General features: G+C 36.2%; 4 protein-coding genes and 1 pseudogene across 5 annotated transcripts; 2 read left to right on the plus strand and 3 right to left on the minus strand.

The window, feature by feature from the left end:
• Window positions 452-3,562, minus strand: LOC107635760 (2,3-dimethylmalate lyase). The gene is made up of 8 exons (XM_016339330.2): window positions 3,059-3,562; window positions 2,758-2,969; window positions 2,351-2,632; window positions 2,155-2,277; window positions 1,537-1,678; window positions 1,229-1,449; window positions 1,014-1,050; window positions 452-909 (listed from the first exon to the last, which is right to left on the minus strand). The coding sequence occupies exons 1-8, from the start codon at window positions 3,336-3,338 to the stop codon at window positions 791-793; spliced, it is 1,416 nt and encodes a 471-aa protein (XP_016194816.1). The 5' UTR covers window positions 3,339-3,562; the 3' UTR covers window positions 452-790.
• LOC107635761 (solute carrier family 35 member F1) lies at window positions 4,107-7,110 on the minus strand. The gene is made up of 10 exons (XM_016339331.2): window positions 6,576-7,110; window positions 6,329-6,481; window positions 6,039-6,233; window positions 5,877-5,953; window positions 5,665-5,747; window positions 5,321-5,372; window positions 5,035-5,103; window positions 4,639-4,725; window positions 4,495-4,556; window positions 4,107-4,403 (listed from the first exon to the last, which is right to left on the minus strand). Exons 1-10 carry the CDS (start codon window positions 6,697-6,699, stop codon window positions 4,271-4,273), a joined length of 1,035 nt encoding a protein of 344 aa, XP_016194817.1. The 5' UTR covers window positions 6,700-7,110; the 3' UTR covers window positions 4,107-4,270.
• LOC107637483 lies at window positions 8,081-10,551 on the plus strand (annotated as a pseudogene).
• On the plus strand, window positions 11,980-14,766 carry LOC107635763 (probable methyltransferase PMT19). Of its 2 annotated transcripts, none has more exons than XM_016339332.2 (6): window positions 11,980-12,748; window positions 12,836-13,046; window positions 13,144-13,453; window positions 13,752-14,075; window positions 14,167-14,244; window positions 14,329-14,766. In XM_016339332.2, the coding sequence occupies exons 1-6, from the start codon at window positions 12,176-12,178 to the stop codon at window positions 14,519-14,521; spliced, it is 1,689 nt and encodes a 562-aa protein (XP_016194818.1). In that variant the 5' UTR covers window positions 11,980-12,175; the 3' UTR covers window positions 14,522-14,766. The 2 variants fall into 2 exon arrangements, with proteins under 2 accessions (XP_016194818.1, XP_020977954.1); XM_021122295.1 differs by having other exon boundaries at window positions 14,167-14,228; window positions 14,329-14,743.
• Window positions 15,012-22,308, minus strand: LOC107635764 (DExH-box ATP-dependent RNA helicase DExH9). Its single transcript, XM_016339333.2, has 13 exons — window positions 21,838-22,308; window positions 21,316-21,735; window positions 20,897-21,235; window positions 20,681-20,785; window positions 20,019-20,129; window positions 19,138-19,388; window positions 18,853-18,976; window positions 17,993-18,275; window positions 17,750-17,904; window positions 16,944-17,093; window positions 16,638-16,870; window positions 16,218-16,482; window positions 15,012-15,569 (listed from the first exon to the last, which is right to left on the minus strand). Exons 1-13 carry the CDS (start codon window positions 22,105-22,107, stop codon window positions 15,291-15,293), a joined length of 2,985 nt encoding a protein of 994 aa, XP_016194819.1. The 5' UTR covers window positions 22,108-22,308; the 3' UTR covers window positions 15,012-15,290.

Raw genomic sequence — 22,491 nt, forward strand, 5'->3', positions numbered from 1 at the left:
ACGAAATAAACACTTACTAATTCATTTGTACTGAACATTTAATTTTGCTGTAATTAAATTTCTTTAATATGGTTAATTCACTCACATTAAGTACTTAAAAATAATTTATATTTTGTGATTTTATGATATTATTCCTCGTTATCGTAATGAAATTTATCCCTGCTGAGTTGCATGGCGAAGTAGGATCATGATCATTGGGTAGTTTTAGTTACAACTTACAACCCAAAAGTGCTACTAGTGGTGTACATCTAGACATGAATTTGCTGGATGTATCTTAAACTATAGTTTGTGTAAAGTGAACAACTGTGATGTTTGTTGATTCGTGTTATACATTACATAATAGGGATGCTATCACCATGTGTACGCATTCTTCTGCATTTGCTCTGAGTAGTACACGACTGAACTAAACTTTGAGAAAATAATTGTCGGTAGAATAAAATAACCTACCCGGTGCAAAAATAAGGACTATCTAATATTTTTCTCAATCAGTGTTGACTGTTGTACGAATTGCCAAAGCAAGCATATTTATGATTGAACAAATGTTCTCGGATATAACGAAATATAAAGTAAGTTTTGATTGATTTCCACTTTATGGCTACACTATTGACTATTGTGAGTAGTACATTTGGATAATAGACCCATGCATGCAATGGTACCTCCTTGCTTTAGTTTTCCTTCCTCTAATCTCCGTTATCCTGTTTAAACAGCTTTTATAGGAAATCCAAGGAAGAACCGAAGAACGCAACTAGAATAGCACAGATATGAGAATGAGAGACTAGGCAACGTTCAATCACTCCAGAAATACTTGAATCCTGTCACCCATCCTGTCATTAAAATCTAACAGCTTTTTCCCCCCGATTTCCTCTGCAGCATCGTCCAACAATTCTTTAATGTTTACACCACCCAAAGCTGTATATAGTTATGATAAAAATAAGCCAAGTTATTATTGAACAGAAATAAAATTTGGAAGAGATCCACTAAACATCAGAGGTACTATAAAATACTAATAATACCAGGAACTATGTTTGTGAGTCCGTCCAGAAATCCAGCCTGTACATAGCAAGAGTACATGTATTGTTATTATATGAGAAAAGGAGGGAGCAATAATCATCACAAGTGTCCATTCCAGAGACTAGAAAATAAGCACCATTTTGAACACACATAACCATGTATAAAATAAGTAAATACAATAATCTCAGCATGATATAAAGAAAATTCTGTCACTTACAGGTATCCTGAGATCAAGTTTTTCAAATCCATCCCTGCCAGTTATTTTGACTCTTAGAGTTCGAGACCAGATCCCAGAAAAAGGGTCCCTTGAACCATCTCCGCCATATTTATTGTACACTTCAGGAGTTATAACTTCTACAATGGGATCTTTGGGACTCTGACTTGTTTGCTCTGTATCATATTGATCTCTCCGTTGTATACTGTATAGGCTACCGCTATCTGACAAATAACAATACTGCAAGATTACAAGCCTGAATTTTCCCTATATAAATGGGTTGTAATTGTGTTAAGAGCTGTTTCTCCAACCTCTCTTTGAAAATGTGCTTGTAGCATAACGCTTCTCTTCTTCATAATAAGTGTTGAAACCTAAGATATCCTGAATTTCTTCAAAAGATGGCATGCTTCCAGGAGGAGGAATACGGCCTCCTCTAATTGCAGCAAGTGAATCCTGGATATTAAATCATAGATATTATTTATCTGTAAAGAATTGGTCATAAATGATACCGCAAATGAAAGATCAAGAGAAGGTGAAATACGTAACAAGAATAAGGACTACTTGCCTGTTATAGAAGAGTTAAAAACAGAAATGATAAAAATTAAAAGGTATAAGTACAAGGGTATAACTTCTGTCATAGTAAATCAAACGCTATCATCACAAGCATATAAATATTGCTTAGCATGTTTCATCTCAAATTCTCAATCCTGACCCTATCTGCACACAGATAATATTAATCATTGTTTCAGGGTAATATAGGAAGTCAAGTAAGAATCCTTTGGACACCATACAATGCCTTTATGACTTGCTAATGATAAAGATCAATCAATATGCCTGTTGTTTTCGTTAAAATCCAAGGGAACAAATTAGCAGACGTAGATCAATTAAAAAAAGTGTTTTGCCGCCTCAAAAAAGGGAAGGCAAGTCACCTGCATTGCTCGTATAGAAACCCCAATCAAGGAAAGGGGATAAGCAACAAGTTTGAAACCGATTTCTTCTAGTTCCAGAGGAGTGAGTATTGGTGTTTTGCCTCCTCCTTCAAGCATATTGCTCTACACAAGAGTACCACTAGTTAACAATATATAACATGTTTATCTGTGATTGGAGTGTGGAATAAAAACATACCATTTTCGGAATGAGGGGAGAAACTTGACAAAAAGCCATCATCTCTTCTTTTGAAGTGAGTGCATCAATAAAAAGAACATCGGCGCCAGCATCTCCAAAAGCCCTAGCCCTGGTGAGTGCTTCATCCATGGAGAGTGCTTGGCGAGAGTCTGTGCGCGCCACAATGACAATATCAGAGCCACTCTCTCTTCTGGCATCGACGGCTGCTTTAATTCGCATGACCGCCTCTTCTCTGGAGACCACTTTCCTTCCTCTTGTGTGGCCACATGCTTTTGGAGATACCTAGCAATGATATGATAGATCACTTAGTAATTAGTTTGAAGCAATTTATCAAAAATTTGAAACAATGGATACAAGAGTAGCAAGCAATCCAAGGTGAATGGAGTTAAAGAAGTAGAGGAAGAGACCTGATCTTCAAGAATGATTCCTGCTAAACCAGCTGAAATGTATCCCTTGAGAGTCCTCTTGACATTCATGGGATTGCCATAGCCATTATCGGCATCCCCGATCACAGGAATGGAGACAGCTTGGCTAATTAGCCGGCCCTGATCCACCATTTCTCCATAAGAGATGAGGCCAGTGTCCGGCAACCCCAACCTAGCAGCTGATATTGAGAAACCTATACAAGCAGAAGCAGAACAAGTGCAAGTACATGAAGCAAAGGGGGGTATTTATGTAAATGACAGAAATGAAGGGAATTGAATTTACCGCTGGTGAAGCAAAAGGAGAAGCCGGCGTCTTGAACGAGCTTGGCACTCAGAGCATCAAAACAAGCGGGGCCCTGGTGGACCCCAGGGCTCTCCAGGATTCGCCGGAGCACTTTGACGGAGCTGTCCTTCTGGAAAGAGCAACTTATGCCTCTGTTGCGGTGCACCAAGACCGAAGCAGCATAAGAAGAAGCGCCAAGGAAGGAGCATCCATTTCGTGAGAAGCCAGGATGCGATGCAGTTGTAGGGCCAAGGCACCAACCTGAAGTTGAAGCCTTCATCGCTGATGCTCGATGCTCTCACTCTTCTTGCTCTTTGTCACTCAGTCTCTTGCCCACTAATCCCCTGCTTATTGCCAAATAAGTGAAATAACTCTCAAACTAATTTCTCCCCTTTTCTTTTCTTTTTCTCTTTTTGTTTTTTCCTTTTTAAATTATTATTATTTCGTATCATAAAACATATAGAATTAATCTGTTACAATTCTGCAAACAAATTCCCAAATGAAAGTCAAATAAAATTTGTCGTGAACACCCATTGATCGTATCAACTATCAAGAACTAGTCATACGCCTTGCAAATGATTAATATTATAAAATTTGTACTTATAAAAAATATTATTTAATTTATTAAATATAATAACTACAATTTTTGACGAAAATTAACTTTTAAAAGTCAAGTTTACTTTTTTTTTATTATTTTTGAAACGAAAAAATTTTTCAATACCAGAAACCAGATATTAATCAACATGAAATATAGAAACTAGAAAGACAAACTTGTACTAAAAATCAACAATTTAATACATAAATATCTTACAAACCCAAAACTCTAAATATATTAATCATGAATACGTTTCCTTAAGAATCCCTCTCATTCTTAAGTATTTTTACTTCCCTGTAGTTTGAAATAAATTTTGATGTTAATGAAATAGTAGTTCCTTCAGTCTTTAGTATGAGCTGCTTAACTGTACATATTAGGTTATAAATATCATATCTCACCTTCAAACCAAAAAAAGATTATAACTAGCTCAAATAGATATCCGCGAGATTGATGAGTATATGTAATGTAATGTAGACGTGATTTATTAGTATAAAATAGTTCGTCAAAAAAGACAGCTTGCACATTAGATGTATGAAAAAATAAACTCTTTCTCCAATCTCCATTTCTGATATGAAGGAGTGTTCCTACAAGTCTATAACATAAGAATCTACGGCTGGTTAAGATACCCAGGTTTTGGAGGTTCCAGCCACATTTGCTTTGCTATGACTTCCTCCTTCTGGATTGGCTTCCTCGTCTTGTTTATCTTCTTCACCAACATTGGCAGGCTGTTCATCCTCGTCCTTCTCACCCCTTCAATACATAAACGCCAAATAAACACAACCTCATCCTTCTACATCTATTTACACATATCAAGAGAGAGAGAGAGAGTACAGATACATACCCAGAGTATATAATAAGCCCAACAACAACCGCACCAAAGGCTACAAAGTACATCCAATCAACCTGCAATGGAGGGATTTCCAAGGGAACATAAGACACAGACAGAGACCACAGACGCAGAGCTGAGTCAACAATTTTGCCTCACCTTTTCATGGTATGCAAATATGCGAATTACCACTGACCACATGTCTGATGTCAACAGAGACAGATTCAGCATTGTAGAACCATTACGCTGTCACAAAAGCACACGTCATTCATCATCTCATATTTAGCACTCCAACCATGTAAAGTGGTGAAAGATAAGATGCTACTCATCAGTCACATCACATACTACATATATATTATTCTCCATTAAAAAGGAATCATCTCCAGTTCTCCACCTCTCATGCATTTTTCTCATCGTCATCATAATTATCATTAAGTTATACATTCCAGAATTAAACATTGAGGCGAGTTAGATAGAGAGAGATATTCGTATTAGAACTAAAGAAAGGCATCCCAAAGAGAATATCAGCAGGGTTACTGCGATTTGAATACATACCTTAAGCAGAACAGGGACTAAAGAGTAAAACATAAACATAGCCACTGCAAATCCAATAAATGGGAGTGCCTGAAACCAACATCACAAGAAATTAATTTGAATAACAATGTTTTATAGAACTTGCATCACACTAATTAATTAGCCTTTGTAACAGCATTTAACACTTCATTTAAGCCTAGAAAAGAATTCAGCGAAAGGTAAAATGTTCAACAAACACAGCATTCACACAGGCATCCTAATTAAGAAGGCACATTCACAATAACTGAAGGAGAGTGAGAGAGCTTACTGCCCCAGCTGACCAATGAATTGATCTGAGTTCATTGCGCTCAAGTATACATCTGTTGTAGTCATTAAGGCAGCAACAGAAAAAAGGAAAAAAATAATACCAAAAAACGAAGGAAAAGGAAACTAAGAATGAATTTTATTCTTTCACCTGTAGAAACTACTTGATCAGTAGAACATATCCTAGTTAATTCCAGAGCTATATCACTTGTTATACCATTGAACAGATGAATAGTTGAATTTTTAATGAAGATTGGAGTTGGAGTTTTGAGCTATGCGACAGAACAAAGCTAATGAGAAGTATTCAAAACAGAGCGATGCTGATATAATCATTTTCTTAAAGGATACATTTGAATGGCACTGATAATGCCACCAAAGATACCTAACATTGCCATGAGCTCAACTCTATCGGCATTTTTCACCAGAAATTCCTGCAACAAAAAGGACAAGCGAAAAACCCTTGTATAATAATAAACAATGGTAAGTAGCGCATGTATTTATTATGGTGTGGCACAATGTTGAGACATGCATTGAGCAGAGAAGAAATACAATGAACTTACCTCACTGACATTACTGATTGCATACAAGGTAGCACCAGCAATAACAAGAAGGTCTCCTTTGCGAGGATTGCTCCCACCTAACACAAGACAAGACAAGTGAATTGAATATAAGAGGAGGCAAGGAATAAAAAATGAATGTAAATAGAAGGCAGAGGCAGCCACCTGAACGGTCACCGGAATGAACATCGGAAAAGACGACGAGGACAAGGCCAGCGACGCAAACTATAACACCGGTAATCTTTTTGAATCTATATTTAGTTTTCAAGAAAAGCCATGTGAGAAGCATGACAGAGGGGATGGACCAGCAGTCAAGCAGCATGACACTAGTAAGTGATGTGTATTGGTATGCCTTCACAACTGTATGTATGTTTTCATTCAGAATTATTAGTTTGCCAATCGCTCAGGGTAAGAGCATCCAATTCCAAGCCAACTAAACTCAACACAAGACTTACCAAGAAAATTTGCCTCAACATCAACCAATCCAAGAACAATATAATAATACCATTTAGCCTTGAATGCTTTTCTTCGGTGTATCAGAACAGCTCCGTACACAATGGCCAAGAGCACATAGTTTAGAAAAGACTGCGAAGTTGGCGCATTGATTCCTACAATCAAGTTCTACTATTCAGCATAGAAAGGCAAGACAGAATTAAATCCAGAATAACAATAACCGCAGAGAGACAGAAATAGAGAATTGACCTTTTTTAGCGAGCTCGGAAGAGGTGAAGCCGGTGGAAGTGATGAGAAGAGAAAGGAACTGTCCCAAGGCAAGGCCTATTAGAGTCTTTCTGGTCCATATATTCTCTAAATTCATCAGCGTCATCCTCCTCCTCAATGGAAGACCCAATCAGTGAGTGAGAAAGAATAGAACGGCTTGGTGTTGGTATATGAATATAAATACCAAATAAATATTCAAATAAAGGTTGGATTTGGTTTGGTGAGAGAACGGCGGCAACAGCATATATAAATAGGTAACGGAATTTCGATGAATGAATACTGAAGGAAGCAACGGCCACAGGAGAGAGGGAATTGATTTGAGTGTTGTGTGTTGGGTTGAGCTGAGTTCCCAAATTGAGCACGGACACTCACTGACGCAAAGAGAGAGAGATTCTGACTTGTGAGATTAAATTGTATGAGGCGTCAAATACAATAATTGGTGGGTAAGTGACAAGTGACAGCGACACAAACACAGCAATCCAATTCCAATTAACCTCTTTTTTACATTCCCACTAACTACTCCGCCGGATCCCCCGACCTCACCTTTATCATGCACCGTTGACTATTAAGTAGCGTTGGTTATAGTTTCTTCCAAATATACCCTCAAACCAGATATTTAAAATACAAACTAAATAAAATTAAAATTTTAATTTTAAATTTTAATTTTAAATTTAATATATTTAATTATTAATATATTACAATTTAAATACATGTCCAAAAATTTAATTAGTCAAAATCTAATTTGTCGCTCTCTTCGTCGTTTAGAAGAAAAGATAGGAGGAAGAATTTGAAATGTGAAACCCGTTCTTCATTCTTCTTCTCCCAGAACAGAAGGCAATATTTCTCGTAACTTTTTGCTTTTAAGTGATTTTAAATTTAATTAATACTTAATAGTATAGTATATAGATTACCTTTCTCCCTTTTGCAAAGTGCTCCATACAAAGTTAGAGTCTTACTTTACCCAAAATAGTTAACACTCCCTTTCAGCCGAGTGTATTTTGCCTTTTTCTTTCGGCTGTTTTATATACACTTTATATTGCCTTTGCTGAATTTAGGGTTGTGTCTTGCTCATTTAACATGCACCGTAGCATAAACAAATATGCAGTTGGACTTGGACCATTCAATTATCATATTAATCGAATATGCTTAATTATCTAGTTTTAACTTTTAATATAACATTGGTAAACAGCCATTCATTAATATATTCTTAAAAAAGCAACCTATCTTAATTGGGTGCTTGTAATGGTCAAAGATGCTATAAACATATAAATTGCCTTCGGTAATAGAAGAAGGGTGTAGGGTTTTAGAAGGGGGATTGCTTTTTTTTTTTTTTAATATAAAACGACGATGTTTTAATAGAAATCAGTTCAATTCAGTTTTTTTATGAACGAAAAAGTCTTAAAAATTGTACCTTCCCAATATTTTCGACCAAATTCTTCTTTATTTTTGGCTAACAAACTACAAGAACAAGTCTACAAATTTAAATCATGCCGATATTCTTGTGCAACGGAATTCAGAATTTTAATCCTAATAACAAACCCAACAAAACTGAACATTACTCGAGTATTCACCTAACATAGATCACCTTAAGATCTATTTAAACAGACGAGCACGACTCGTCAAAGGAAGGCAGAAAAAGCACGAGCAATCAGTGTATCATTGAAAATACAGAGCAATTGTCTCCACACCTTATTTCTTAATTTTATTTTTTAGTTTTATTTTCTTTAACTTCTTAATTCTCGAGCTAACTTGAGTATCACCTTATTTCTTAATTTTATTTCTTAGTTTTATTTCCTTTAACTTCTTAATTCTCGAGCTGACTTGAGTATTAGAATCTTTTTTGCAGGTTCCACGCCAAGGTTAACAGTTTTCAAGAGAACACTTCCGAGTCTTTCTCAAACCGCATTGTCGATAAAGTTTCGGAAGCATACTCTAAATGGAACAGGAACTGTTTTGGAGTGCAATTTTTAGGATAAATTTAGATAATTATTAACATCAGTTATCACTTTGAGGTTCGAGTACAACTTCAGAAATTATTTTGAGACTTAACTTCTTTAAATTAAGAATAATTTTAATCCCACATTAGAGCCCTTCCATCCACGTCACCTAGCCGCCCCTAGCAGCCGCTAGTCCTTTATGGTCAACGGACACATCATCTTCTACCATTTGTAGCCGTGATAACATCACTAACATGGTAACATAAATCTCTCTTTTTCTCTCTGTCTCTCCTTTTTTTTTTTCAGAAAAAAAAAATCTAAAATCATTAAAAATATATATATATGAAATCTAACAAAAAAAAAAATCTAAATTCATTAAAAATAATATTTAAAATTTAAAAAAAATATCTAAAATTATTGTACAAGAACTTCTAAAAGTAATTAAAGAGAAAAATGGAGAGAGAGAGATGTTATGGAGAAAAAAAAAATAAAAGACAAAAAAAATAAAAAAGTGAAAAAATACATATTTTTTTAGTTTAAAATTAATTTTTTAAATTTTAAAATTAAAATTTTTTAAAAATGAGCTATTTGACTATATATAAAGTTAGTTCTATAGATTTTACACAATATTGCTGCAGTGATTACTGCTTAGTACAAATAATAAACTTTTGTAAGTAATGCGGACTCATTTTTTTTCCCCTTCCTTAATTAAATTCTAATACAGCGAATATAGTTCGAGTAAATTACATACAGATTGAAGTAAACCAGCCTGACTAAGGCTAATAATATGTTGTGTGCGTCACTTAGAATTTAAATTTGCTCCTGTAATGACGAAATTGAGTTAAACCTCAAAGTAATTTTTGAGATTTACAAATTATATAAATTTTGTCTCTAACTTATCAATTGTACTGTTTATCACGTTAGTTCTTTTTTATATTTTTGGCCAATTTACCTGTCGCCGACGGTGACATGACACTGACATGCTATATTGACATGCTATATTGGTGTATATAACAGCTAACTGAGGTGGCAATTAGAATTATTTAATTTATTGGTCTCTCTACCTATTTTCAACCCTAATTCAGCATCAGATCTTTATCGCTCTTCATCTTCTTCTCTTTGCTCATGGACATTCTTCTCCTACTTCTTTATTGTTACTCTTCGGTGGTGGGTGCCAGAGCGTTGTGGGATTTTGATTATAAATTGTAGCCTGTTCAATCCAACTCCATCCTTGTCTGTAAATATTGTCAATCACTATAAGCTCTGAGGGAATGAGGGAATATAAAGAAGAGCTTTAACTTGGGTGGAATGGGGCGATTGATCTTGCTTCTCCAAATACATCCCAACTCATATGCATTAGTAGTTAGCACGGAAAATATTACTTTGAATTGGTATACTAAAAATGATTGATCGAAACTCGTCTCAGATTGTTCCGTGTGGGAGGAATTGCAATTCTACTTTCCAACAAAAGATCTTATTAGAGACGGTCAAAATTCTAATTGTTTCACATTGTTTGCACGAACAAGGCCAGTGAAGACAACAGCTTTAGCTGCTTTACACAAGAAGATGATGCCAATGGCAAAGTTGGTGTCACATTATCAAACGACCTTATGATGATTGCATGAGATGCTTTGAAAACCAACATCACCACATTAGGCCCTCTTGTGCTTCCAACATCTGAGAAGTTGCTATTCTTTGCAACATTGGTTGTTAAGAATCTTTTAAAGCTGAAAGTCAAAGCATATATTCCAGATTTCAAGCTTGCATTCGAACATTTTTGCATCCACACAGGAGGCAAGGCCGTTTTGGATGAGTTGGAGAAGAACTTGTAGCTATTTCCATGGTATATGGAGCCATCAAGAATGATCTTTTATCGTTTTGGAGACACATCTAGCAGCTTGTTATGGTATGAATTGGCTTACATAGAAGCCAAAGGAAAGGTCAAAAAGGGTGATAGAGTATGAAAAATAGCATTTGGTTCTGGATTTAAGTACAATATGAAAAGCTCTCAAGATCATTAACCCTATTAAGAAAAAAATCCTTGGACTAATGACATCCACAACTTCCCAATTGAGGTTCTAAAGGTTTCATCATTATAATGATATTCAATGCAATTTCATTGACCCTAACTCGCACGTTCAATCATGATTTTGCTTTCACAAAGAGTAACAACAATGAAGTAGGAGAAGAACGTTCTTGAACAAAGAGAAGAAGGTGAAGAGCGATAGAGATATGATGCTGAAATTAAGGTTGAAAATAAGTAGAGGGATCATAATGAGTCAAATAGTTCCAATTGCCACCTCAGTTAGCCGTTATATACGCCAGCGTGGTATGTCAGTGCTATGTCACTGCCGGCAGCAGGTGAATTGGCCGAAAATGTGGAGAGGGATCAACGTGTTGCATTTTTAACAAAGTCAGAGATATAAACAGTGTAATTGATAAGTTAAGAACTAAATCAATGCAATCCGTGAATCTCAAGGACTACTTTGGAGTTTAATTTGACAAAATTTGAAATTACTACAATTTAGAAAGAGAATATAACCTAAGCTTAAAATGGATAAATCTCTATTGAGCTCATTCATTTATTCAATAAAAATGTAAAGTAAACCTATTTGATCCTTTAGTATTTGGTGGAGAGACAGAGATTGAAAAACTGAGACTAAGAGATAAAGACTAAGAGATAGAAATTGAAACAAGAATGAAGTTCTAATTTAATTTGCACAAAGAATAAAATTAGAAATAATTAATTGAAATGATGGTATTTTAGGTATAAAATGTTATTCAAGTTTCTGTCTCTATCTCTAAAAATTTCAATCTCTTGTATCCCTACTTTTTAGAAGTACTGAAATACTAAAATTTTGAGGACAGAGACAGAAATTTTAATACTAGTCTTTAAACCAACAAATATGATACTGTGTCTTAGTCTTCCAGTTTTTCTCTCCTAGTACCTCAAAACAAATACTACCTTAAAGATGTATGCGATACTAATTTTATCGTGTACAGTTTTGTGATTTTGAATAAAGTATGCAAATGTGTAGGTATATCTCTTTATTATTATTATTATTATTATTATTTTGGTTCCGGTGAAAAAAATTAAAGAATTTAAGAAAAATCTAAAATTAAAAGCATGAGTAAATTTACTTATCCAATTTATTCTGTATTAGGTTTGATTAGGACATACCTATTTAATAAATAAGTCAGACTTAGGCTTTTGTAGAAGTCTATTTATTTAGAGAGGACAGACTTAATTAGAATAAATCTTTTGATAGTAGAATAAATCTTCTCAAAATTAAAATTAAATAACTTGCTTTTTTTAATGTATTTATGTTTGTATTTCTAAATTATAGTATATATGGTTGAATATGTTGGTGGACAATCATATAACATGGATTTAAGACACCAAAAAAAAATATATATAACATGTCCAGTAGTAGCGTAGATGACACATGATATGATAATGATAGACATAATAACAAGGACAGAGAAGGCAACACGAGAGTCGTTCCATCTCGTTATCTCCTTTATCTTTTTGATTACTACTTAACCTTGCCATATGGCAGCCCTGATGCAGTGAACGCGAGATCCTAATTAAATGCGTTTTGTATTGAAGGAGAGATAGAAGAATGTTAGACGCTCGCTCGTAGCATGAAGATGGCATGGGTTACCCTTCCCCAATCCCAAAATCTGAATCTCAGGACCATATTGTTGTGCCTCTTCCCATGCTCTCTATTCTTGTACCTCATATATTCCTATGCCACCTCCTCCTCGGTCTTCACCTTCACTCCTCAACCATTATTGGATTTGGATTACAGTCGTCACACCACCTTTGAGTTCTGCGCAAGCAACTACACCAACTACTGTCCATGCCACGACCCTCGCAGGCAGAAGAGGTTTCCCAAGGTCAGAATGTTCCGGAAAGAGCGTCACTGCCCACAAAGCCCTCCAGAGAGGCTGAGGTGCTTGATACCCAGGCCCGTGGGTTACAAGACCCCCTTCCCTTGGCCCCAAAGCAAGGACTCCGCATGGTTCACCAACGTCCCCTTCCCTAAGCTCGTCAACTATAAGAAGTCTCAGAATTGGGTCAGGTTGGAAGGTGACCGTTTTCTCTTTCCGGGAGGTGGCACTTCCTTCCCCGACGGTGTCAACGGTTACGTTCATGCTCTCAGCCGCCTCCTTCCTCTCCCCCATATCAGAACAGCTCTTGATGTTGGTTGCGGGGTACGCTTACTCTTCCCTTTCTATCTCTTGTATTCTTTGACATCAAGCTAAGTTGGGATGCAAAATATCTCTTTTAACTAATTGAAGGTTGCAAGCTTTGGAGCAGCTCTAATGGACTATGGTATCTTGACAATGTCAATTGCACCGAGCGATGAGCATGAAGGTCAGGTACAGTTTGCTCTGGAAAGGGGACTCCCAGCAATGCTTGGAGTGTTAAGCATTCATAGGCTCCCATTCCCTTCAAGGTCATTTGACATGGCCCACTGCTCCAGATGCCTTGTCCCATGGACTGATAATGGTATTTTATTTTCTGCTCAATTCTTCCTACTTTCTTGTTTATGCAGAGCACAAACTCTTTGAAGAAACACATTTGAACATATGATTCATGATAACAGATGGGCTTTACTTAAGAGAGATGGACCGGATTTTGCGGCCGGGTGGATACTGGGTGCTGTCGGGGCCACCCATAAATTGGAGGGTGAACTACAATGCATGGGGAAGAGAGGCTAAGGAGTTGGAAAAGGAGCAGAGCATGTTGGAAGAGCTTGCAATGGAACTGTGTTGGGAAAAAGTTGCTGAGAGCGATCAGTTTGCTGTATGGCAAAAATCCCTAAATCATATGGGCTGCATACACAAGTTGAAGACATGGGGGAGACACCCCAAGTTCTGCAACTCATCATCAGACCCTGACCCTGATGCTGGATGGTAATTAATCATTCATTAATCATGTTAAGCTTTAATTGATTTCTGTATGTTAAGCAAGAAAATCATAGGTTGTTAGAAACAAGAGACTAAACTGAAGAAATGATATATGTATTATTGAGTGTATTCAAGTTGTCTGAAATAATATAATATAGAAAAAAATTTATAGGCATTAAGAAAATCACAATAATAAAAACATAATATTCTATAATAAATATTCAGATATATTAAATAATTCTAATCAATACTAATGGATGCTAATATATTCTATCAGAGGTATTCAAATTTCAAATTTCAACAGGTATACAGAAATGAGTGCATGTATTTTTGCTATTCCAGAGGAGAAGGATACGCATCGACCGAGGGTTAACTTTGATGAAGATAATAGGAGATGGAGAAGGAGAGTATCCCGTTACGGGGAGATGTTAAAGTCCCTGTGCTGTGGTAGATATCGGAACGTTATGGATATGAATGCTGAGTTTGGTGGATTTGCAGCAACAATGGCGGAAATGAAATATCCAGTTTGGGTTATGAATGTTGTTCCCGTTGATGCAAAAGGCAACATCAACAATAATAGTCTTCCCATTATCTTTGAACGTGGCCTTATTGGGACTTACATGGATTGGTATGTATGTATGTATTAGGCTATTAGCTAACACTTGAGTGTAGTTTTTTACTCTACTCTGCTTTCTCTGTTGTTATCTTTATTCTTTCAGGTGTGAGGCCTTCTCAACATACCCGCGAACATATGACTTGATACACGCATGTGGTATATTCAGTATGTATAAGGACAAGTAAGCGTAATAATAACATCACTAATATTCAGTATATATCATATATGGTGAGTGTTGATATTATTATATATTTGTGTGTTGCAGGTGTGATATTAGTGATATTCTAATCGAGATGCATCGGATTGTTCGTCCCAAAGGAGCGCTTATTATTAGAGATGATAGGGACGTCATTATGAGAGTGAAAGAAACAACAGATGAAATGAGATGGAATGGAACATTAGTGTCGTCGGGTGATAGTGATGAGAAGGATATGATTCTGCTTGTAGACAATGCATAATGCCATTAGCATTATCTGGGTTTTTGTAACCTTGTCTCTCTCTTTCTTAGCAGCCAGTAGCTATGGCTTACACTTGAAGTTACTGCTTGTACATGACTCATGAGGGAGCTAGCATGCCATAGGATGCCGTACTACAAGCAATGAAGAAAAAGTGGTCAAAATGATTCATGTATAATACACAATTATTCTTATGAGTTCATATTACACCAAACGATTTTTACATTTAAGAAAATTACGATTTACATTAAACTAGTACGGAAAGATTAACAAGGAGGTTCTTTATTTCCAATTTATCCTCAAAATAATACAAGGGGAAAAAAGGGAAGTTTTATCTAAAGGCGTCAACTCTCGAATTGATACTTTCGTGTTCAAATGACAAAAACCCCATTTTTTTAATAAACAAAATACTGTCCACATTAACTCGTAACTGTCCCCCATCATGATATGATTCGAGTGCCAGTTGACTTTGGAAGCTATAATAAAGAAAAAATGAAATAAACAATAAAAGTATTTTGTAAATGAATATTTTAATAGTAAATAAAATACAGTATTTGTTTTCTACAAGTTACAATGGTTTGTAGGTATCAGTGCGTGAAAGGTCAAAACTGAAGGGGGAGAAGCAAGGTTGAATGCCACGGGTCAGGGGATATTGTACTGTCCTCCACACGGTGCTTCACATTCCCTTCTACTCCAATGATTACCTATGCGTTCTCATGATCTAAACCTAAATCTAGGTAGATAACACAGTTTCTAGAAGGGATGTTGGAAATTACAGATACAGGGATGCTGCAAACACAATATCCCTCTTGATTTTGGAAACAGCTTCTTCAAACTTTGCCTCTAGTTGAGTTTCCCCAATGGACTTGGCGGCTTCTATTAGTTGCTGAAGAACTTCCTCAAGCCGTCTAATTGCCCTAATCAAGCTACCCTCAAAAACCTGTGTAATTTCCATGATCTCAAAGAACTTTGAACCTTTTGCCCAAGCATACACAGCCTCCATAATATCCGGCCTAAATGACTTCACAAAACTCTCAACATCAATTTGCACCTGTTTATTTTTTTTTTTTCAATTAAAAACAAAATGTGGGTAAGAGATCCAAAGTAAGGGAACTCGTTAAAGCATTTTACAACAGAGAATAGAAAATTTTAAGAGGCACAAGCTAAGCATGGCAAAATCAATCCTCTTGGTGAAATGCAAACATAAAATCTGAGATATGAGAAACATCTAAGGACCTAACTGAACTACATGAATGAAAGGACGTGTAACCTGAAAATGATGCAATAAAAAGGACAAAGCAATTTTCGCAAATTTTAAATTACTGACAATTTCAGTGCAGCTTGACACAAATGGTGAGGTTTCCTTTTCGTGAGCCAGAGGTCAGAGGTTACATATTTAAATCCTGGGAACTAACTTTATTTATAGAGGGCTGCACTGATCCTCTTTTTTCTATTTCAATTATCAGATTTTAGTTTGGTTTGCTAGACCCTAAGCTCACAAAGCATACTATTTGTAGAATTGATGTCAGGGTTGGAAGACACCCTAAATAGAGAAGAAAGAAAAACAGAGACAAATGGGATCCAAAGGATTTTCAGTTAACACACTAACTGGAATGTATTTTTCCATATCAATCTGGAATCACAATCTTCATATACAATTAGGTGTGATTCATTTAAACAATTTGCATATAGCAATTACCTTGCACTCGAGCTGAAGTTGGGCAACTCTCCGAGCAGTGTCTTGCAATTGTACAAAAAGCAGATCAAGTTCTTCCCGGGGTTTGGCAGCATCTTGAATTTTTTCTTGCCAGACAAAACATGACAGGAGAGAAATCATCTCCTCCACCTTTATGTCCTTTAAGACACCATTGAACATGAGCTCTGTTAAGGTTAATTCATCTGCACTACTAATTTCACAGGCAACCTTTCCTTTCAATTCGACCACATTATCACCTGTAGCATATCTGCAATAGAGATCTCATGTAAATATCATTTTCACAAACAATAGTCAATCACATTACGCAACTGATATCGTTTGATACAAATAAGTCTTATAGGAACCAAACCACAAAAGAAAAAGTCAACAACAAATTGAAAGCAACTTAGGTAGTTACATTACCCTAGCCTGCGAAGGACCCTCTTCCTTGCCTTAAGTTCATCCTTGAAGGCCAAAGCACTAGAAGATCTTAATGTTTTTTTAATGGACTTTATCTTTGCAGTCAATTCTTGCTTCCTGTGCAACATTTTTAACTTCTGCTTTATAAGTGGTGACTTTGCAATTTCATGCTTTTCAAATAGTCTCTCCAAAGCCTCTATCCTACGGGATAACTTTTTGTACGAGCTACTCTGGATCTGAGATATAAAAAATAATGAATTTCAATTGGGCAAAGAAAAAGAATGAAAAATGAATAGAATCACATCACACCTTCAAGTCTTCTTCCGGATCTAGAAGAGGCAAACCTTTCTCACCAAATCTGGAAAGAGTTTCCAACACTTTCTTTAGTGTGTTTTCTCGAGCTTCCAATGGCAAAAGATCCTTTGGTATATATAGACGAAGACTGGTTATCGTATTAATCTGTAAACAATACAGCAAGGAATTTACATCAGAAAATTTAGAAAACCACAAACATACAGTGATGTCAAAAACTAGAAATCAGCATTTTAACAATGGAAAATGGATTGGACATTGGGCAAGATATAGTTCCAACTATTGAATTTATATATCTGATGAGCTATTAAAAGCAACAGCTATAAAATTCAAAATATAAAATGAAAACATGATTTTGTTGTCATGAGTGTTTAGGAGTTAGTCATACTCTATTATCCATCTGAATTACTTAAAAGAAGGAAGTATTACTGTATTAGATATCTTCTAGATTTTCAATATATTAAATGCTTACAACTTTGTGGATACTTCCTTTTTTTGTGGGTGCATTAACATGTGAAAATAACCCATGAAAATTCAGAGGTTTTGACTCTTGCATAGAAGCAGAAATCACATGACAATCCTCATTTTTTATGTGCTTTGATTGTAAGGTTGGAAAGGAATAATAGCTTTTTAATGATTCCTTTGCAACCATTGACTTTATTTAGGATAGTATTACGTTTTTGGCATCCCTTTGTCTTCTAATCATTGTTTGTTCGACGGCGGTGATTTAGATGATAAAGCAATCAGATAAATCACAAATTACACAGATCCTGCAAATAAATTACATAGTTTGAAGGTCTTACCTGAGAGATAGGAACTGAAACCACCAGAGGTTGTCCAAGTTCTTTAAGAGGAACAATCCTAACAGACTTTTTGCCAATCTTATCTTTTGTAACCACACATCTTGTAAGGACATCAACCATGTAAGACGCATCTTCTGCCTTTATGGTTGCATCATCTAAAAGATAGCATTGACTATTTTAGAATAAATAAGCTAAAGTTTTGATATAAAATATAAATCACCAGGAGCCATTATGAATTCTCACCTTCAGCATTACTTTTAACTCTTTCAAAATTAATCACCAATCCCCAAGTCAACTTGTCCTCCGAAAAAATTGGGTGATGATCTTCATCACATGAAGTACAATGAAGTGAAACAAGCCTCCCAGGCTGTAAAAATGGTAAGCAGTGCCTTGGAGATATTACAATGTCATGAACCTCCTTATTCAAGCTTCTGTGCTGATCCAGCAGATCGTAATAATCCTTTAAACTATTTTCCTCCTCAATAACAATTGATTCCCTCTCTTCCTCAAGAATCTTTATTTGTTTCTAGATATGCAAAAATCATTAAGAAAAATTATTCATTCACAATATAAACTCCAAATCAACAATACAAGGTGAGGAATCTTTTTTCTCTCCTCTCTATAGAACAACTCTGAAAGAAGCTATGGTTCCTTGAAAGGTATTCTTTCGCTGATATTTTGTGTTGTGTGTTATCCATTTTAGTTGAATGAATGGAATATTTCCTTTTCAGTTAAGCCTATCTCACTGGACACAATTGACTGATATATTCCTTTAAAGTAAAAACAATTTTATCCTTACCTGCTTGTTGTTGCATGCACTCATACAAAATGGGTATACCTCAGTGTTAATCAAACAATTTTAACTTTACATACACAAGAAATATTTTTTAACCCACAATCATATTTTCAGAATTCTAAAAATGCACAATTATTCACTTTCATATGCAAATGTTCACTCATTAAAGGAGTAAATTCACTATAAGGAATTGAGCATGCATAAGAAGTGATCTTGGAATTAAAATTTTATGGAAAAGTGATCAGGATACATTACTGTCATTACATATAAATACTGGTATTGCAAGCATTCATAAATTTAAACAAACCTCAAGACCAGGAATGGCACGATCAGCTTGGAACTGATAAAAGGAATTTCGGAGCAAATTTTCTGGATCACCATCTTCACAGCGCATTTGATTCAAAATCATGTTATAGCTCAAATGAAAGGCACTGAAATGCAAGGGATGATAAAAGTAATAAAGAGACAACAATTCTTTAAACAAGCTACAATGCGAGAATTACAAAACAAGTTTGTTGGAAAAGATCATCAATTTTTATTTGTTTCAGGGTTTTAACTAATTTTTCACTAATAGTCCAATCGACAACTCTACCTGTTCAAACTATCAGCTGCCCCTTTAACCATCATTTTAGCAGTTGAAGGTTCCATTTTCTCATCAACCATGAGGATACATATTCCACGTTCATCAATACCTCGTCGACCAGCTCGGCCACTCATCTGAATATATTCTCCACTAGACAACCACCTAAACTTATCCCCGTCAAATTTTCGGACATTGGTAAAAACAACAGTTTTTGCAGGCATGTTCAAACCAATGCTGAAGGTCTCTGTTGCAAACAAACACTAAAGAAGAATATTTCAATGATTAGAAAAATTTAATAATTTCCTCAAACAAGGAATTCACTGATAAATATTCAAGTGATGTGCATAATGAATCTTCCCCTTAAACAATAAGCAGAAAATAAATTATTGTGAAAATAGGAAATATATATATATAAGCAATATAAATTTGCAATGGCTTCTGCTAACCATGTGAGACTACTGCAGATGTAACCTGTTGTAAACTATATTTTGGGATAGCATGATTCAAAAAGTTTAGGTAAAGTACATGTTGAGATTGTAAGTTTTAGGCAGGAGAGAAGGAAAAGAGAACAAAGACTAGAAAACAATGTGGATATATCATTCTGATAGAATGTGTGTTTACAACAGAGGAATACGATCTCTATTCAGAATGACAGCGAAACCCTAATTCTAGTTAGATATCTCAGCTAATTGTAGGATATATAATTTGATATACTAAGATATGATTTATTATAGGATATTCTCCTTATTTCTAACACTAAATTTCAGCAAGAATGAAATCATGTTGGGGAAAATAATTAAGCAAATTACGGAAGTAAAGTATACAATTGTGTTGCAGGTAGACAGCTTGGGGATGAACAAAGCATCGTATATCATAGTTTATCTACCAACCTTTATTAGTCCTTCTTGAAATAAAATCTCAATCACTTCCTTTAGAATTGGAAGTAAGCCAGAATGATGCACTCCTATTCCACGTTTCAGCAACGGTAGCATGTTTGAAACCTGATCAAATCCATAAGAACAGAGGTGAAAAACTTAAATACCTTCAAAATGATGAGCCCCACAAAGTTCAATCAAAATAAAATTATCAAATATTTAGATAGCTAGTCTGAAAGCAATCGTGCCCCAGAGGACAAGCATAAGCATTGAACAAGTTGTGGGAAGATTTTATGGTAGAAAATCACTCTCCTCAACTATAAAATCTATTTAAAATAAAATCCCAATGAATAAGTGATTCTCTTCAGCATCCACATTTAAACGGGAAATTTTCACTTAAGTGGCAATAGGGAATGAATGAGTTACAAACACATTTTGCTTTCACTTGAGTTACTCACTTCTCGGCTGGTCTACTCTTCTCAATTATCCTCTTCTAAAACACATTTCCATTTTCTAACTCACATCCCCAACTGTTGAAGATTACTAGCTTCTAAGATGCTGCCTCAACAAAGTATGCTGAACAATTCGGTAAGTATTAAAACTTAGAAATGGGCATGAGGGGATGGTGATGTTCTAGTTGCCAGAAAAAAACACTGACGAAGAAGTATGTAACTTGCCTGCGGTAATTTCTTATCATCGTCTGAAAGCATATCCATGGCACTCCAAAATATTTTTTCTATGCTATCCTTCTCCTCAACTCCATTAAGATCCATTTTTGCCATCTACAAGAAGCAATGAAGATATCATCAGCTGGAACACTGCATCCCAAATGAATGGAATGGAATAAACATAAAGCTAGAGACTCTTAACAATGACCAAAATTTGTAGTTCACCTGCATCGCAAGAAACTCACACTCCCTCTTGCTAAAGCTAAACAGTATCACAGGATCGTATTGACGCTGAATGATCATTTTCACCATCTTGAATATGTCACTTTCTTCACCGAGTCTTCCCAGCACCAAACCCTTTTGCCACTTGCCGTTTTCTTTTCTCTTATCACCCTCATTAGGAGGAACAAGAGCATTCAGTGATTTCTGGAAGCTGTCTTCGCGGAATTTCCCCTTTTCGTCTACAACCAAATATAGGCCATCACCTCCCGCGGGAAAAATATAATGCTGGAGTGGAGTTGGTCGGTAATCAGTATAAACAATATGACAAGGCTGTTGATGCACCTGCAAGTAACACAAAGCATGGGATCACCATCTATACACTCTTACACACATCACAAGTCACAGAAAACGAAAAAGATCACCTTTGCCACCCAATCAGCAAATTCCTTTGCATTGGGCACGGTGGCAGATAGGAATACAAAACGAGCGTTCTTGGGGGACATAACAATGCTCTCTTCCCAAACGACACCCCTTTCACGATCGCGCATGTAGTGGACCTCATCGAATATGATCCAGGCAACTTCCCTGGTGACCTCAGAGCCCTTGTACTGCATGCTGCGCCATATTTCGGTGGTCATGACCAAGCAGGAAGCATTGGGATCGATGGTGACATCACCGGTCATAAGGCCGACATCGGAGAACTCTTCTTTGAAGTCCCTGTACTTCTGATTGCTAAGGGCCTTGATAGGGGAAGTGTAGATAACGCGCTGTCCATTGCGCAGAGACATGGCAATGGCGTATGAGGCCACCACTGTTTTCCCGGCAGATGTATGAGCAGATACCTGGTAACAAAGCAAGCAAACAGCAGATTCTATTCTATCATTTGAATAATTTGTGTAATAATAAGAAGAAGAAGAAGAGGGAAGAAGAATAGGTAGAGGCACCATGACGGATTCATTGTTTTCGAGGCAAGCAATGGATTGGGACTGGAAGGGGTCGAGAGGGAACGGGAACTTCTTAGCTGGCTCCGACGACTTTGGGTTGCTGCTGCCACTGGGATTGGGAACATAACCTTCCGGATAGGACACGTGGTGGACGCAGCCGCATCCCTCTTCGACGACGGAATCGTCGTTTGAGGTTTGCTGCTTCTGCCTCTGAGAAGGAGGAATTTCCAGCTCTTCTTGTTCTGCAGACTTCCTCTTCACAGAACCCATGACGCCTTCAAAGTTCAATTGACAAACAAATAAACCCTAATCTAACGTAACTGCTGCGTGGGGCGGGAGCCTCTCAGATAGCGGGATTCAATTACGCGCCGCCACCCGCCTTCACCCTTCTACCACGATTATGTTAAGAGAGGTCGGGTCCCTTCAAATTTAGTAATTTTACTCCTCGTTCGCTTTCACTCCCACGTGAATACTGAATTAGTGATTAGCAAAATTAATTCTAATCTATACGACTATAGAACTTTTTATTTTTATTATTGAAATTATGGTGGTGTTTTTAAATAAGGTGGAGAGTTAGTGTGTGTTTTTTTGTATGGATGGTCACAAATTTGAGGTACAATTTTGTGGATTTTAATTTTTTTTTTTATATCACAC

The sequence above is a fragment of the Arachis ipaensis genome, chromosome B04, assembly GCF_000816755.2.
Source record: "Arachis ipaensis cultivar K30076 chromosome B04, Araip1.1, whole genome shotgun sequence".
NCBI classification, from domain to species: Eukaryota; Viridiplantae; Streptophyta; class Magnoliopsida; order Fabales; family Fabaceae; genus Arachis; species Arachis ipaensis.

Excerpts from the sequence above, each read along its gene's own strand:
- LOC107635760 (XM_016339330.2), bottom strand. The coding sequence starts at position 3,338 with ATGAAGGCTTCAACTTCAGGTTGGTGCCTTGGCCCTACAACTGCATCG. Across the intron at positions 2,278-2,350 it reads CTCCCCTCATTCCGAAAATG|AGCAATATGCTTGAAGGAGG; the intron begins GTATGTTTTTAT and ends ACTCTTGTGTAG. Across the intron at positions 1,450-1,536 it reads AAGCACATTTTCAAAGAGAG|ATAGCGGTAGCCTATACAGT; the intron begins GTTGGAGAAACA and ends GTTATTTGTCAG.
- LOC107635761 (XM_016339331.2), bottom strand. The coding sequence starts at position 6,699 with ATGACGCTGATGAATTTAGAGAATATATGGACCAGAAAGACTCTAATA. Across the intron at positions 5,748-5,876 it reads CAATCAGTAATGTCAGTGAG|GAATTTCTGGTGAAAAATGC; the intron begins GTAAGTTCATTG and ends TTTTTGTTGCAG. Across the intron at positions 4,726-5,034 it reads TAGTCCCTGTTCTGCTTAAG|CGTAATGGTTCTACAATGCT; the intron begins GTATGTATTCAA and ends CTTTTGTGACAG.
- LOC107635763 (XM_016339332.2), top strand. The coding sequence starts at position 12,176 with ATGAAGATGGCATGGGTTACCCTTCCCCAATCCCAAAATCTGAATCTC. Across the intron at positions 14,076-14,166 it reads ATTGGGACTTACATGGATTG|GTGTGAGGCCTTCTCAACAT; the intron begins GTATGTATGTAT and ends TTATTCTTTCAG. Across the intron at positions 14,245-14,328 it reads TTCAGTATGTATAAGGACAA|GTGTGATATTAGTGATATTC; the intron begins GTAAGCGTAATA and ends TGTGTGTTGCAG.
- LOC107635764 (XM_016339333.2), bottom strand. The coding sequence starts at position 22,107 with ATGGGTTCTGTGAAGAGGAAGTCTGCAGAACAAGAAGAGCTGGAAATT. Across the intron at positions 21,736-21,837 it reads AAAACAATGAATCCGTCATG|GTATCTGCTCATACATCTGC; the intron begins GTGCCTCTACCT and ends CTTTGTTACCAG. Across the intron at positions 17,094-17,749 it reads TTTCAGTTCCTATCTCTCAG|ATTAATACGATAACCAGTCT; the intron begins GTAAGACCTTCA and ends TATTGTTTACAG.